General features: G+C 38.5%; 1 protein-coding gene across 1 annotated transcript in view; it reads left to right on the top strand.

The window, feature by feature from the left end:
- Positions 1–13,247, top strand: part of CDH13 (cadherin 13) — a gene marked incomplete at its 3' end in the record, with an annotated part of 251,098 nt that extends 237,851 nt beyond the window's left edge. Inside the window, exons 10-11 of the mRNA XM_010081843.1 lie at positions 11,476–11,709; positions 13,013–13,247. Coding sequence (XP_010080145.1) covers positions 11,476–11,709; positions 13,013–13,247 — 469 coding nt within the window. The remainder of the gene's footprint in view (positions 1–11,475; positions 11,710–13,012) is intronic.
- Positions 13,248–14,815: the final 1,568 nt, after the last annotated feature.

The following is a 14,815-nucleotide window of genomic DNA, read 5'->3' as shown; positions in this document are numbered from 1 at the left end:
ATACCAATAACAACTCATCCCTGATATGCTGAATTCTATTCTGTTCAATACAATGACAGTGACAATAAAAACATGTTAAAACCCTTGTTAAAATGCAATATTTTTTACATATTGTGTGGATTAAAGTTCCTTCTGCCAGATATAATCAACATTAAACTATCTAGTGAAAATTCAGTGAGTGACTTTGGAGCAGAGAAAGAAAGAGAAAATCCTGAACATTCCAAATCTCCAGAGCTAAAGGCACAAAATAAATAAAAGATTTGTCTGTCATATAACAGCTAATATGCTAACGCTTTTTCACAGCTGCAGCTGGTTTAGCCCTGGTGATGAATTGTAAAACGTTCTTTTTAGGAGAGTAATTCTACATTTTTGTAACCACATGATTCAGGGAACATTTGCAGGGCCTGACAGGAAAAAGAAAATATCGCCTTAAGTATAAAGGAAAAAAAATTCTGCTGAGATGATGATTTACTTATATATTCATATACATATTTTTCTTAGTAAATTTCCATGGAAAAGTGCAGCACTGAACTTATTTCTGTCTTTTACTTGCTATTGGATAAAGATTTTTTAAATGCATCTTAAAATCTGGTAACACTGGGAAATGTCATCTTGCAATGAAAGTAAAAAGTCAGGATAATATCATTGAGGGATTATCAAAAGGACAAAGTTGTATATGTTTTAATCATGAAGTCAAATATCCTCAAAGAGAATAGAAGTAACAAGAAGCTGAATATTTCCAACTGTGGAAACTAGTCTGGATGACAGTGGATTTTTGGGTGTACCTCTGTGTTGCGCTTAGGGCAGTAACACGCATCGCTTATCTGTTCTAAGCCAAGAAGCTCACTGCTGGGTAACCCATCTTAATTTTCAGAATTTTTTCCATTCTGGAAAACCAAGAGAAGGGAAAAGCCTCTGCACTGAACAGCAGAGCAAGAGAAGGTATTTAACGTGGGTTAGAGAAAAGGAATCCTGTGCATCTGGGTACTGGGTCAGCATCCAGCCCCCGCAGCTGTTCCTGTTTGTTTGTGACTCTGCAGTACGGTTAGCACGGGAGCTAATCTGCTCCAGCATTATTGACTTCTCTGAATGAAGTCATCAGAAACCACATGTGTGCGTTTAGTACTGTCATGCTAAGGTGTTAATAATGATCATTCAGGAGTATCGTACCGCCTCACTGTATGGAGCTCAGCCACACATGGAAGTGGCGATAAATAGCAGAGCTTAAATCGCTGGTGTTAACCTTGTGGTCTGTATCACCGCTGGATTAATTACCAAACAGCTTGTGGAACACGTTAGACTTAGAGGCATGTTGGTAACTAGAGAAATTATCTGCTGGTCTGTACCTGTCAGAGTGGAATTTGTGGGAGCTGAGAGGGGCAGGAGCTCCTCTGGAGCCGCACCCTCAACCATACCCAGTTACTTGCCTCTGGTCACACCTGGTCCTGGGGCCGGCTGGGGAGCTGGGTGGGCTTCGGGGTCTGCCTTGTCCCCTGCGGTTATGACTGGGACTGACAATATCCCTGGACAGTGTTCCCCAACTCATTTCCAGGCTATTGATAATGCTAACTAGCAAAGCTGTGAAACCCACTTCATTTTTCCAGCCACTATAGCTAATGTCCACCTTGGAAAGGGATATTACATGAGATGACAAGCCAGAGTGTGGTAGGATAATATGAAGTGGATACAGAATTATTTCAGGACTTTTAAAGAAGGTTATGTTAACTTAAAAAGGAAAAAAACGCAGATTGAACATAACTGTGTGCATTCCCTTTAAAACAGCGTTGTCCACAAACTGCAAACCTCTTTCTTCAGGTCAGTAAGCGCAGCCTGGCTAATTCCAGTGAATATGGTGGGACTTTATGTGAGAGGACAGCCAAAGGCAGGATTAACAATTGCCAAAGGAGAAAGGCGGTAAATTGAAAATTCAGAGGCGTTTCCAATAGAGCAAGTTATTTGCTTGGGCTAATAGACCTGGGGTGAAAAGGAAGGAGAGGAAAAAAAACCAACCCATCCTTAGAGATACTTTTTTCAAAAGCATTCAGTGTAGGTTATCATTTCCTTTGGCCTGTCATCTTATCTCTAAGTCAAATCCGAGATGTGTTGGCACATGCACTGAGGCAGTCTGAGTGCCACAGACTTTCCTGTCCTTATCTGGGGAAACAGAAGAGCTCAGGTAACGTCCAGTGCCCAGTACAGCAGTGTGAGCTGGTACCCAGCACAGCTCCAGGGGTAACACAGAGCACCCCAGTCCAGGCCCAGCACCACACAGACCAGCCAGCCCAGTCAGAGGGCTGCAGCCCGATCCATCTTCCCCCAAGTTCAGTTCCTGCCAGTCCAGCAGGAGCCTGAGCAGTGTTAACGTTAATTGGCGGTATCAGGGATTGCAAACATGACGCTCACTGTACACAGGTGTCTGAGAGTTGTGCGCTGATCTGGAACAGTATTTCTGATAAGGTGAGGTTCAAAAATCAGATAGACCCCTGGACCTCAGACCTTGCTAAAGGACCTTAGACATACATTAAAACAGTAAATAAACATTGTTTTATATTAGTATTCATAGCATATAGAGTTTATATAGTTACTGTTGCCCCACCATATTCGATGATCGCCTCTTTTTAAAATGACCTTACGTTCGTGTGCCATCTTGGGTGAAGAGTGGAGACAGCTGGAAACAAAACTCTCAGTGAGACTTTTTCCCATACCCTGTCCCTGATGTCAGCAGGGAATCTGTCATTGGACTCAGCCCGCACCGGCTTCGTGTTATCACGCTTCAGCACAGGGGACAAGTGCCTGGGCATTTTTCTTATTTGTAAAATGCTGATGATTTCTGTCAGAAGTGAAACCAGGAGCTTCATGCTTTGTAGTTCTTTGTATAAATCTATCACATCGTTCTCTTTTGTCAGTAAATCACAAACCTGTTCTTTACCAGTAGGACAGTAACCGTGAATGGAACGTAGAAAATGGAGTCATTCCACTGCAGGAAATGATTTAGTTGTTCATGATTTTCTTTTTGAACTTTATGATATTATTTTTGAGCATTATCAAATTAACTGCAGAGAAAGGTAGCTAAGCATGAATTATGTTGTGATCTAAACAGTTCCTGTACCTTCCCAAACATAATTGAAACAATGTGTAAGAGCAAATTTGATTGACACAGTGTTAATTTTATAGATAATAAGGTTTGACCTTTTATTGGGAGAAATTTCACTTTAAAAAGGACTTTTTGAAATTAATATCCTAATTTTCTGTGTACTTTTGATTCCAGTAAAGGTCAAGGTAGTGTCTTTAGAATTTGAAATCTTTTTATTAAAGACTTGTGTGGACATAGAGTCTCTGGTCAATTAAAGAAGAAATTAAACACTGGTAGGAAATACCATGAAGCAGAGTTAACACATTGAAGTGTCATGAGCTGTGTTTAATCTGAGAATGAGCTCATAATGGGGCAAAGTCAGGTTTATGCAAATTTGGAAAACATCAGAGGTTGCATTCAATTAACAAAAGTGCCAATAATGGTGATCATTTTATTTCTGGAATTTAGCATCCTAATCACTAAAACCAATGCAATATCACAAGCATACAGTGCAATTATTGGGAGTATATCTGTAAAACACACACGTGTTAAATACTGACAAGAAATCGTTTGAGTTTGAGAAATCTACTTGGAGCAGACATTGCAAATTTGCTGTGTGACCGTTTTATTATACAGTGGAGTATTTGGGATGACTATCGTAAAGCAGAATACCTGTATGTTTTTCTCATAAGGTCAGTCATGCTAAAAACTCTCCAGGAATGGTCTTTTTTTCACCTGTATTCTGGGAGTTTGAGTCACAATTTAGAAAAAGTAAGGGAGGATAAAAATATGCACATTTTGGAGGTGAAGCTAAAAAAATATCTGGACAATGTATAAAATCTAAAAAATCTAAAATTGCTCTCTCCCTTTCCATTAAGAGGGATGATAATAAAATGTATGTGGATTTACCTTAGTTGTGCAATAACCACTTATGTTATTGCAGAGGGGCATGAGACCCTAGTTAACGTCCTCGTTGTGTGTAAGTTCTGCTACGTTAAACATAGAGGAGGATAATGTCATTGAACATGTGGCACCTCTTCCCGGTGTTAGAGATACTCAGAGATGGAGTTAAGAGTTCAGAAGTTTAACTGATGTAGCTGTAAACGCACTAAATCACAGCAAGCGCTGTTTCTTGCAGCAGTACTGCATGGGTGAAAACAACCATTTTCTTTTCTGAAGGTGGTTTGCATTGTAAGCGTTTGCATGGCAGCCCTCCACGGCCACAGGCAGGATGTCCAACAGGAGGGTTGAGCTGCAGGAAACAAGTTTCAGGAGCAGTAACCTCTATTTAATGGGGTAGATGTGTTTGAGCACGGTAAAGGTTAAGAGATATGGAGGACTGTAAAAAGGTGTGATTTGAGATTGGTGTGATTTCAGTGTTTGCCTTGAGCTACACTAGCCAGTTTAAAAAAAAAAAAAAAAAGAAAAAAAAAGAAAAAAAACAACTTGGATATTGCTTCTATGACTGTAGCCAGTTGCACATGTATAAATTAGCTGGCTGAGTGGCACGATTTCAGCTTCCCTGCTGCACATGCAAAGCGAAATGAGGAAGAAGTGAGTCAGGTCTAGTTTCCCTTTTTGCCGTGTTTCCAAGGACCAGCTGAAATACATGTAAGCAGTTCCGAATCTCTTTTCTTTTGCAAGTCTCGTTACTCCTAATCATTAAAAAGAAAAATTATCATTCTGTGCTATGTGTAATGAACAGTAACAGACAACGTCTGGAGAAAAATTGGAGTAACAGAGATGTGGAACAATTTTCATCCAAAAGTTTTCCTTACATGTATCTAACCTGTCTTCTTGCTTCATGATGTACATAATTAAATTACCACAGACTGATTCCACCTAAAACATGCTATTTTTGAAGAAATCAGACAATTAGTTGCCATGGCAACCCAATTAAGCCAGTTTTATACCCCTTATCTTAATTGCTGTATTAATTGAGAAGAGAAAATAAATTGAATGCTCATCCTTTTCTTGCCATTTTAAATTTTGTAAAATATGAATTGCACACAAAATATTGTTTTAATTTGTCATCACAGACTCATGATTAGAAAAAGAAATTAGGATGCTGAAAACAGTATTTAAGACGGATGGCATATGTCAGTAGTGATTTGATATGCTGAAAGAGCTGTGCTCTCTTGAAATGTAATTACTCAAAAATAGGATCTGCATATATTATTTGAGTGAATGAATGAAGGATTTTAAAGACTATTTTATAAATTTTGAAAAATATCTGTATGCCAACACATACAGAAAATGCACAGGAAATTTCCACTGATGGGAAATTTGGGACCTCTTTTATACCAAATGTCAGCATATAGCATTTATGAGACTAGTTTTCAAACATGTCAGATTCTGAGCAGCACACCCAGATCTTGGTATCTTCCCACTCTACTGGTTCCATTTACTTTGGTTGAAGCATTAATAGAGTTCAGCCTGAACACCAAATGTAACGGAACATGCCTGTCTGGATGGGATCTGTGCCCGCAGTGAGGTACCTGCTGCCAAATCACCTGGTGTGCACACATTTTCTCATTAGAAAAACAGCATATGGAGGGGAAAAAAAAAAAAACAAAACATGAGGGAGGAGACAGAAATTTGTTTGATTTTCATAGCAGTATCATTAGAAAGCATGAAGCACGATTTCTCACCGTTCATATTTGCAGTAGAGCAATTTAAGGAGAGAACATGTTACTTAGCCTGCCCGCGTACCGCACGCTCTGGCTGCACAGCTCCTTCAAACAATTGGGGAACTTCTTCAATGCTCTCATCATTCTTTATTCTCTTCCTTTCTTGCTGTATTCTCCTTCAGGCAAATATGAAGCTGAAAAGAGAGAAATTGGTGAAAAGTCCATATCCACAGAGAAATCTTAGGCAGTGCTACATTTCATGGTTGGTTACGTGGGAGCCCAGTGATGGAAATTCTGTAGGCACCGCTGCGGTTTCCCATTGACCTCGAGATGACTATGATTCAAATGTAGTTTATAGAAGTTGTAAGAGATAAGGCGTTATTCGTGATGGTTCAGAGGAAAGGTAATTGTGCCAGAAATTAGCAAACCCACATTCTCAAAGGCTTTTTTTCCCCCACTCGAATATGAAGAAAAATTGTTCTTGGTGTAATTGCTCACTTATTTCATACCTGTGAAACTTTGGTAGCCAGCAAAAAAGTAGAAGGGAAAAAAAAAATGGAGTTGAGCTTTCTGAGTTACATAAGTGATAGTGCAAGTGGATTAAAAACTGCTGCTAAATGGTAAGCCATAAATATTGTAGTAAAATCTAGAATAAATTAATTTCCACTCTGTCAGCTTGAGAGGAAATCTATATGGCAATGGATACTCTGTTGCTTGCTCTAGGAATTAAATGGCCTTGTAATTTCTGCATCGTGGCATACAAGGGCATAGATAATATGTATTAATTTGATGGTGCTGGAAGCTTAATTTAATAAGAAGAAATGAGTACAGAAGTCTCTTCACCCTTCATAATGAGCATGTGAAATGCTCCATTCTGCCTAAAAACTATTCTGGCTTCCAGCAATACTGTGGCTTGGATCTGTGTGGCAGCTGGATTCTCTAGAATGGCTGATTTTTATTCTTTGGAAATTTGATAAATATTGCCAGAACCCAAGTTCTCTGATGTTCTTAAAAAAAAAAAAAAAAAAAAAGAAGGAAAAAAAAAAAGTATAATAGTCCAAATTACATTCCTTTTTTTCATGTTTGCTTCTAATTACATTTTGTTATGTAAAGGCATTTACATAAATATTCCTTTGCTGTAATGACCAAGCTACAAGCCATTAGAGTTCTAAACAGAGAAGATTTCCTGTGTTTAGCTTTTGATACCATTAGGTGAACTTTCTAAATATAAGTGAAAACATGCGGTCTCATTGTCATCCAGCCTTAACACTATTTGATTAGTGTGTCTGGCATTTTTCTTGTTAGTTGATTATCAATGCTTTGTTCCTTAGCTGTGCCACTAAACAAATTATCTTATTTACAAGGAAACTGACTTTCAGCTGATTTATTCAAAGCACAGTTTCATAGCATGTGGAAATGTACTTTTTTGTGGTTGCTAATCCTTGTTTTCCCTTGTGTAACTTGTTTTATTTTAGATCAAGTCAGGTTTGGTGTCAAACTGAAAAAAAAAAGAATCAAACTAGAAGGGAAAATATTTATTGGAGATTCTCCTGTTGGTTTTCAGAAATTAAATGAAATGGTTTTTTACCTGACCAAATTTGTTTAGTTTATAATATCCTTTAAATCTTAAAATGCTTCCTTAGCATTAAGTGGAAAAAAAAAAACCAAACAAGTATGAACTCAAATTGCTCCATGAAAGACACACTTTGAGATAAAAAATATAAAAAAATTTTCATAGTACTGATTTGAGGCTACATAGTTTTAGCATCTGCATTGACTGCTTTAAAACTTGTGTAGATGTGCCTGCATAAGATGTGGTGAGACACTGAGGCATGACAGTGGGCTTATTCATGCAGTGTGGATCCTTCTGTCAGTCTTTTGTAATGCTAACAGTAGGGAGGCAAGATAGAAGTGCAGGTGTGTTGACATCATGCAAAAAAATAGGAAGCTGTATGGGCAACCCTCAGTCACACTATGATTTTTTTCTTTGGATACCTCAAAAATTAAGTCCTCAACCTTCACTGACTGTTTAGGGACATTTGGCTTCTTATTGTGCAAGACACCAGAGAATCTCACCTGCTATGCGGCAGTTCCTAACTCTGTACTTTTGCTGTCATTTCAAATAAATGAAAGCTGTTGATATTTGAATGTACACTGATTAGGAATGTCTTAATTCAGTTTCAAAGCGGTCCAGATACTGTCTTTAATTTCACGGAGCACAGCTCAACCATAATAGAAATCTGTACACAACAGCATCACATTTCTGTAGAAAAACTAGAAAGCAGAACATGAAATGGCTCTTCATGTCCATAAAAATGTTATGCTCAGATTAAATGCATCATCAGCCGTTCAACCATACGATTGCTTGTTAGACATGCCATTTTATGCAAGTCTTGATACTTAAGAGAAATGTCATCATAGTCCATGGTCATCATTGTGCGTAATTGGTATCTTCTAAGAATCTAACTACCTGCTTGGCAGTCTCATCTGAGTAGTTAGATGTCTAAATGCCATCATGGTTCCTACAGGAACTTTTTGGACCAAAACTCAATGCCAGTTTTCAAATTTCTTGGCCATGTGTTTCTACAGAGGGCTTATAATTTAAGACTTTACACTAATAATTCTAATATGATTCTGCATGACTATTCATTAAAAATCAAGTATACAGAAGTATACAAAGTATTTTTTTCTATAATATTTCTTTTGAATTTTTTTTTTAAATAAAGGTAGCCCCATATTCATGTATGCTGATAGCACTAAAATCCAATTTAATATCTACATCTTCTGGTATCAGTCCCTTGCATTACATATCCTACTTCCCAGACAATACACCCCATCATATTCTATGGCTCATGAAATAGAATTACTTTTGTTAGTCTATTTTTCGGTTTTGCACCTTACAGCAGCGGTAGCTATTGCCTAACTGAAGACTGCTTTTAGAAGCTTTGTATGCAGTCTAATACCAGGATACGAAGACATTACCAGTCCCGATCCAGTTCAGATAAGTCTATCATACATTTCCAATTGCAGGGTGTTTTAAGATGAATCTGTACTTTTGTAGTGTAGCTGATCAAAGTTCCTGTCCTACAAACCTTAACTAACATGAAAGATCTTTCTTACATTTCAGTCTCATTGAAGATTGCTTGTTAAGGTTCTCAGTCTTGTCCTAGGTTATTGAAGTCAGGATTCAATACCAAGCTGTCGCTTTCTTTCAGCACAAAATTAGCCACCCTTCAGTCTCTGTTTTAGTAGCTTTTGCACACACGAGTAATGCTGTTGCTTTCATATGTTTGTCATAGTGTATTCACAGCTACGCCACTTGTGGGAGCCTTAGCAGGAATTTGAAATTGTCTCTATCCCCAGTGGTGCTAAAGACACCTAAAGGTTTAAATGGTTCAGCCTCAGGAGGAATGGCCAATTCAGTTCAGGGACAAAAATGGGAGCTGAGCTCTTTTGAAAAGCTGCTCCCAAGGGCTGTTGGACAGAGCTCTTTATGCATTAGTTATGCTTCCTGCTGCAAGGTTTTACAATACAAATTAAGAGAAGTTTTATTTCAGAATTCTAATATGCTATGGTAGTCTTTCATTTCAAAACCAAAGCTGTCTGGAGGTCATGGGATTTTTGGAGCATTTCAAAGGCATAATAGTGTCAAATTTATGAAAGTCATATATTCCCAATGGATATGTTGTGACCATTTTTCCTTGATTCATTTTTTGTTGCATTTTTTATGACGTGCGTGTCAACAAGCTCCAGTTTATGACCTTGACATTTGCTTATTTTTCTTTTGGAGGTCTTCATAAAACACCAAAAGATTTCGTTTAAATCGTTATGAAAAAACCAACCAGAGAATAAGTCATTGAAATGGACAGAAGTAATTTCCTTTCTCTCTATTTGTACGTAATAGTTGACTGGCCCACAAGCCACACGAAGATAGTGAAACATTAGCATGGCAGAGAAAATGTAGCCGTATCTGTGTCTGACAAAATAACAGTACATTCATAATGCTGTTGGCTTCTTAATTTCAAAAGGCAGATTTTAATATTACTGACTTCAGAGAAAGATAAGAAGGGCAGTGTATAAGACATTATCAGTCCAGTGTGGAAATAATGCATTCAAAATTAAAGACAGCAGTTTAATTAAGTGCATGAAAGGCTGGCTTTTATGATCATATTTCAAATACTCAAATGTCTTTTCATCCATTCTGCCGTATGACTTTACTTAATAATATATCAAGAACAAAAAATGTATTGGAGTCTTTCTGCAAATTCAATTAGTCCAATAAAAAGTGAAAAATAATTTCTTTTTCATTAAAAAGAACTCAACCCTACCCCTTCTGATGACAAAGTGTAAGATGAGGAAGGGGGGAAAAGCTAAAGAACTGTGAAAATTCCGCCTTTGTTATGCATTTATGTGTGCATGAAACAGATGAAATGTCACCATTAGTAACATTTCTTATTGAAAGGACTAATTGCACTCTGCTACAGCTAGTAGTTTATCAGATCCAGACCACAGGGTATTTACTTCTCCCTTAGGATGCACTCGCAGTGCAGCAATAATTCCCCAGTTTATTGGGCTGCTGTAGGCAGGGTAATTATGCTAAAGTGTCCCTCTTTCAGTGCTAAACCTAAAACTGCAGTGACACACTGCACTTGTGCTTTACAGGTTAAGTGCAACCTCTTGAATCCTTTCTACTTGCTCAGGGTTTATAGCCGAGGGAAGTGCAGAGATCATAGATCTTGTGTACTAAACCAGAAAAACAAGTCACACAACCCACAAGTGCAGCATTTCAAATGGGAAATTATTACATATGGTACACGGCGAAGGAAGTCATGAGCATTTAGAAAACTTTGGGATCAGTTAAAATGGGATGGCAAAGGGATCTGGCAGAAGATACTGAGCTTTAGACTGCAAGCAGCAGGTTGCTGGCTCAGCCGTGGCACACATCGGCAGGGACTGGAAGTTATTACCACCTGTCAGCTCCTCTCTGCCCTCTCTGAAATGAGCTGCTGGTCTCGGGCTGGCTCCCAGTGGGCAGACGTCTCCGTTACAAACACGTCCAGCGCCAGGGCTGGTTTGTCAGTCACAGCCTTGGCGTAAAGGCTTGCAGCGGTACCACGGTGAGTAAACAACATCTCACCTCTGGAGCTGGTTCCTTCAGGTCAGGGCTGGGGCAGGCTGGCAAATAATTTGAGAAAGCTTGAAGCCACTGCTAACACAGGGTGGCTCTGGGTAAAGAACAGGTCTCATTTCCCAGAGTTGCATGTTGACAGGTTTCCCTTCTGCTGACATAACTAACTGTGGTCCCAAGGGCTGTTGGGGAATGATCTGGTCCTGTTCTGTTCATGGGCCCTCCTATACAAATCGATTCCTCTCTACTGGCGTTTTTCCTCTTGTCTTGTTCTTGATTCTTCTAATAGCATGCTGTCTGTCTAGGGGATGTTTCCTGCTATGTTTCTCTCAGTATGTGTTTATGAACAGATTCTGTTGCAGACATCTATTCACATCCTAATCTCATTTTAACTTCAAAATATTCCTCTCCCAGAGGTTCCCTTAGCATAGTTATCCACACTGTAGAGACTCAGACAGGCTGCATCAGGAAAATACAGCAACAAATTTACAATAGTGACTCGTCAGTTTTTTAAAACAATAATTTTCATATAGCAGAGGTAAGAACTATAAAAAATATTTCCTTTTGCAAGCATGCAGGTACAAATAAGATCAAGTGTTTACGGAAGGATGATTTAATAAACATATGCTTGTTTTTTCAAATAGGTAATCCTCCTGCTACAGGTACAGGGACTTTGCACATCACCTTGGAGGATGTCAACGACAATGTCCCTTCCCTTTATCCAACACTGGCAAAAGTTTGTGATGATGCAAAAGATCTCAGGGTAGTGGTACTAGGAGCATCAGACAAAGACCTTCATCCCAACACAGATCCATTCAAATTTGAACTGAGTAAGCAATCTGGCCCAGAAAAATTGTGGAGAATCACCAAGATTAACAGTAAGTCTATGACTTTTTTTCTTTATGCATTTAGTCCTGCCACCTCCGCTTCCCACTATGCTCACCCTGAGGGTGCCCATAATGTGAAATCAGGAGCAGTTGTGCACGAAAGTCTTGCAGGATGGACCCAGTGCTGCTGCTGCTTTGCACTGTGCTGGTTTTGCTCAGACTGGCTGCCTGGTGGGACATAATAACTGTCTGTGTGTTTTCCCTAAAATCTGAACCTTTTTCTTCTTATTATTATGCTGACCAAACTTTTCTCTTTTAGCTTTGCATTAAAGATAGGCTAATGACATATAGTTTTGTAAAGATTACATGTTTCATGGCATGGAATTTGTTTGTATGAGATGCACAAGGCTTTGCTATAGGACAGCATGAAAGTTTGGCATGGGCTTTAAAAATGTACTTGAAAAACTTCCTGATTTTAAGTATTTGAACTCTTCACAAATAAAATATCCAAATGCCCTGGGACCATACACTATGCGTAAGAGGATCAAAGCACATGCTGTGCAATTGCAGAAGGTTCTTATGGCAAATTGTGGGCACGAAGTACTACATTTCTTTTTAATGTAGATGATTTCTATTTGTTTTCTAGCATGTATTATTTATCTCTGTCACCATTGAATCTTTTAGCAGTTCATTTCACATTCTTAGAAAAAACTAAAGGTGGATGTGATGTCTGTACCTGCCTGCAGGACAAGTGGAGGAGTCATTTTCTGTGCTGTTCAAACATCAGACCACCACTCTGTTAGACCCCTAAAGTTAGCACGCTCACCTGGGTACCAAGAGCTGTTAGATCCACTGTTGCTCAGCTGGAGCAGATCTGAGGGTTTGAGGAGGCGTTACTTCCCTTCACTGCCTTCTCAGTCAAACTGGGGAAGCAGTTGGCTAGCTTTGTCTGTATTTCCTTTCACGAAGAGTTTCTGCCTTTGGCAAACAGGTATATTCTTCCCTCTTGTGTTGCTGTGGGGATGACATCTCTTAGCATTTCATTACTCTAGTAGTTTCCACAGGCAAATTCTGCCAATAATTTGCAGACCAAATAATGTATTTAAACAAAAGGGGCTCTTAGAAGTCTTTCTTTTAGTGGGATTTAGAATAAGTTTGCAATTAGCTCTCAGCCCATGAGAGAATTTCTGTACTGCCTCTTACCTCAAATTCAATTCTTTAATCTTTTCCTTAGAGGGTTCTCATTTTCTTCTTCATTTCCATAAGTAACTGTGCCATGTCTGACATTGTTTGCAGATTCCTCTTCCCTTCCAGACAACCACTATTTGGCTAATTCTCACCTTATCCTTTGCAGATACTCATGCCCAAGTCGTCCTGCTTCAAAACCTGCAAAAGGCCAATTACAACATCCCAGTCTCAGTGACAGATTCTGGAAAACCGCCTCTGACTAATAACACAGAACTGAAATTACAAGTGTGTTCCTGCAAGAAATCCAAAATGGACTGCAGTGCAACTGATGCTCTTCATATCAGCATGACCCTTATCCTTCTTTCACTCTTCAGTTTATTTTGTAAGTCTTTTCCTGAACCGTAAGTAATGAAGTATTGTCTCGTTTGTACGCTGCATAAGAAAACCTACAATGGGAGAAGTTCAATTATACATTGATATCATAATGCAGTAAGTTTGTTTGTTTTTTCTTGAGGAAGTAGCTATAAGAAAGAGGGAGGGGAGGTTTTTTCATAGTCAAAAAATAGCAATGGATGCCTGGTTGTCAAATTAAGAAACAGAAGCAATAATTTTAAGAAGAATCAAAGAGAATTAGAGCTAGCATACGATAAACTAAGGAGTACCAGCTGTAGTAGCAGATTTGTGAGACGCTTCCTTTCATCTCTCCCCACTTGAATTCAATTCAAAAACAGGAACAGGAGATTAAAGGTGTTCTTGTAACTATAGCTATTCTGGGTCACCATGAAAATGAGTACTGTCTGCTTCAATCTATCCCTCTGTATAAAGAGTGCAAGCAACTGGAACATGAGGAACTTATTCAAGATCCTGGGCTGAGAGCCACCCAGAATTGATAATCAAATTGCAAGCCTGGATTGGAGGGCAGAGAGAACTGATACATAAAAGAAGCTTCTGCTGCTTCTGAGAAAGATTTCTAGAAGAGACTTACAAAATTCCTAATTTGAATTGGAAGGACTGAAAAAAATCCCAGAATGACTGAAGAGTAGGAATTCAAAGCCATGGTATCCCAACATCTAACCTACACGCGTCCCTGTCCTGTGGCAGCTTCCAGCCAATTTTTTGATGTGGTATTATTTTGAGTTCCTTATCTGTTAAAAAAGAATAGTTGTATCCTATAACTGTGATAGTAAATCTGTTATTCAAGGATTATTGCCGTCATCTTAGGTTAGTAAAATTCATTGTATGGTGAATTAATACCTGCGCCATGGGGAAAGGCCTTATATTCTTGATGAGATAAAATCTACCATGAGGCAGAGACAGAGGTCAAGGCAGAGATGGTTTACACATCTGAGGCTTGCTGTATGCTTGATTACACATCTTGTCAGGTTTTTTTCTTATAGTTATTACTTTTATCCCAAAAGGTTAGTACGAAGGTCATTGTGAGAGAATTAGAACTAGCTAATGTTTGTGATGCTCTTTGAAGATGAAAAGGACTATATAAATGCTAAGTGCAAATTCATGTCCTTTGTTCCAATCAGCAACAGTGTCTCCACTAGCTTTGGTTCAGGTATTCTGGGTTTAGTCTGCTGGAACCAAACACAGACTTCAGCTGTTAGAAGTAATATGTTAAAAATATTTGACAGTACGTGACACTATCGCATCAGTGATATAAACATTTAGCCCATTGCTTCAAATATATTTTTGCTACCACTTCATAAATGTTGCTGGTGCTATACCAGGCATGACTTTCACCACTGGAATTACTTTCTTATCTGACATGATTTGCACCTGAACTTTATTTACATTGATGCATCTGCTCGGAATACAATGAGGTAGAGAAAAGCTTTTTGCTTTTGAAAGTAATCATGTTGGTTTTTTTCTAGGCCCCAAAGAAGTCTGATTATTTTCCTTACACTGAATTATAAAAAGCAGTTTTTATATTTTATATTTTTATATTTTTGTAATATATTAT

Source organism: Pterocles gutturalis, unplaced genomic scaffold, assembly GCF_000699245.1.
Source record: "Pterocles gutturalis isolate BGI_N339 unplaced genomic scaffold, ASM69924v1 scaffold1199, whole genome shotgun sequence".
Classification (NCBI taxonomy): Eukaryota; Metazoa; Chordata; class Aves; order Pterocliformes; family Pteroclidae; genus Pterocles; species Pterocles gutturalis.
The sequence above is the reverse complement of the archived record's forward strand: the minus strand, read 5'-3'. Positions and strand labels throughout refer to the sequence as shown.